This window comes from Thermobia domestica, chromosome 6, assembly GCF_964235325.1.
Source record: "Thermobia domestica chromosome 6, izTheDome1.hap1.1, whole genome shotgun sequence".
Taxonomy (NCBI): Eukaryota; Metazoa; Arthropoda; class Insecta; order Zygentoma; family Lepismatidae; genus Thermobia; species Thermobia domestica.
This window is the reverse complement of record NC_137459.1, coordinates 219875590-219877347: the sequence shown is the minus strand read 5'-3', so window position 1 is coordinate 219877347 and position 1758 is coordinate 219875590. Positions and strand designations below refer to the sequence as shown.

The following is a 1758-nucleotide window of genomic DNA, read 5'->3' as shown; positions in this document are numbered from 1 at the left end:
CACTGCAAAAATTGCTATTCTGTTGGGGAATATACCACAATTGACGAAATGCTTGAACCTTTTCGAGGACAATGCAGTTTCCGTGTTTATATGAAGTCAAAACCAGCTAAGTATGGAATCAAAATATTTGCTTTGTTGGTCAGCAACCCGATGGACCATTTCAGACGGACAATAGATCCCATCAGATAGTACTTAGGCTAGTAGACCCTATAACCGGAACAGGAAGAAATGTCACTATTGACAACTGGTTTAGATCCATACCACTGGCTGAAGAACTACAAAAACGTGGACTGTCTCTAGTTGCCACTCTGCGGAAGAATAAAAGAGAAATCCCTGCAATATGTACTGAGGGCAAGCGACGTGAGGAATGCAGTAGTTTGTTTGGTTACGGTGAAAATATGACTCTCCTTTCCTATGTACCGAAGAAAAATCGAGTGGTTACTCTTATCTCTTCCATGCACTTTTCTGATGATATTGTTGAATCTTCCGGAGAAGCCAAAAAGCCAGAAATGTTAACTTTTTACAATGTAACAAAAGAAGGTGTAGATACGCTAGACCAAATGAAAGCTACATATTCTGTATCTAGAAGAACTCATAAATGGCCACTAGCTGTTTTCTTTGGTTTGATGATTATCGCCGGTATAAACAGCTTCATAATTTTTCAGTCCAACACACAGAGTAACATGAACAGGAAAGATTTTCTGAAAGTCTTAGCTAAAGATCTTTGCTTGGACAACATGAAGGCAAGAGTAAGTCTGCAATATCTCCCCAGAGAATTAAAATCAAATATCCGAAAGTATGCAGGAGTACCAGAAGATCCATCTACTGTGTCTGATCCAGTTCCAATTTCAGGGCGTTGTGCTCTCTGGACGAGGAAAGAAAACAGGAAGACCAAATATTATTGTGTCAAGTGTCAAAAAATTTATGTGCGGTGTGCATAAAGAAACCGTCACATATTGCAAAGAATGTGTTCATCAAGATAGAATAGATGAACTTGAAGACGAGGATATGTAAGTAGTATGGATATGTAAACCGAGAAGCAAAAGCATAATATATGAACGTTTCAAAATACATAAAAACTATCTTTCTTATCAGGTCTAACTATACATGTTATTATTCTTGTTATTTGAGAGAAAGTAGAATAATTTTTTCATTGTTTAGGTATTTATGTCTAACGTATTTTTATATTAGCTTAGGTCTTCAATAGCATAAAATAAATTAAGACGCCTATTAAAACAAATATTTTAACCTAAAATTAAATAAAAATAAAAAAAACAAATATTACACTAGTTTTACTATGTAGTTATTATGCGGAACAAAATTCCGCACGCGACTAATTAAGTAACTTTTTTCACGCGACTAGTTAAGGGTTAAAATGTCACTCTTCCCGATTCTTCAGGGATGAACTTGAACGGCATGGAAACAGTCATTATCCATATCAGCGACTGACCCGAAAACTATAGATTCAACACGAATATCGATCATTACAATTATTTTTAAAATGTCAGCTCTCCCATCCCACTCGTTGGGATGCTAGGGATTCCTTACACTCCCGAGTATTTTTTCCAGATTGTAAGACATATATGTATCAAGTTTAGTTGGAATAAAACCAAGTGTTACATAGTTATGTAGGAAAAAATGTTTTAAAGATAATGAAGGTGACTCTTGAACTGGAAGTGGCAGAAACCAACGACTTCCGGATTAAGATTGATCACTGTAGAGCAAAAGGCGTTAGTAGAAAGCTAGAAGCTGTTTCTG

At 36.1% G+C, this 1758-nt stretch overlaps 1 protein-coding gene across 1 annotated transcript; it reads left to right on the top strand.

Annotated features, from left to right (window-relative positions):
• Nucleotides 1-398: 398 nt before the first annotated feature.
• LOC145687460 (uncharacterized) lies at nt 399-941 on the top strand. Its single transcript, XM_081760912.1, has one exon. The coding sequence runs from the start codon at nt 399-401 to the stop codon at nt 939-941; it is 543 nt and encodes a 180-aa protein (XP_081617038.1).
• Nucleotides 942-1758: the final 817 nt, after the last annotated feature.

Excerpts from the sequence above, each read along its gene's own strand:
- LOC145687460 (XM_081760912.1), top strand. The coding sequence starts at position 399 with ATGACTCTCCTTTCCTATGTACCGAAGAAAAATCGAGTGGTTACTCTT.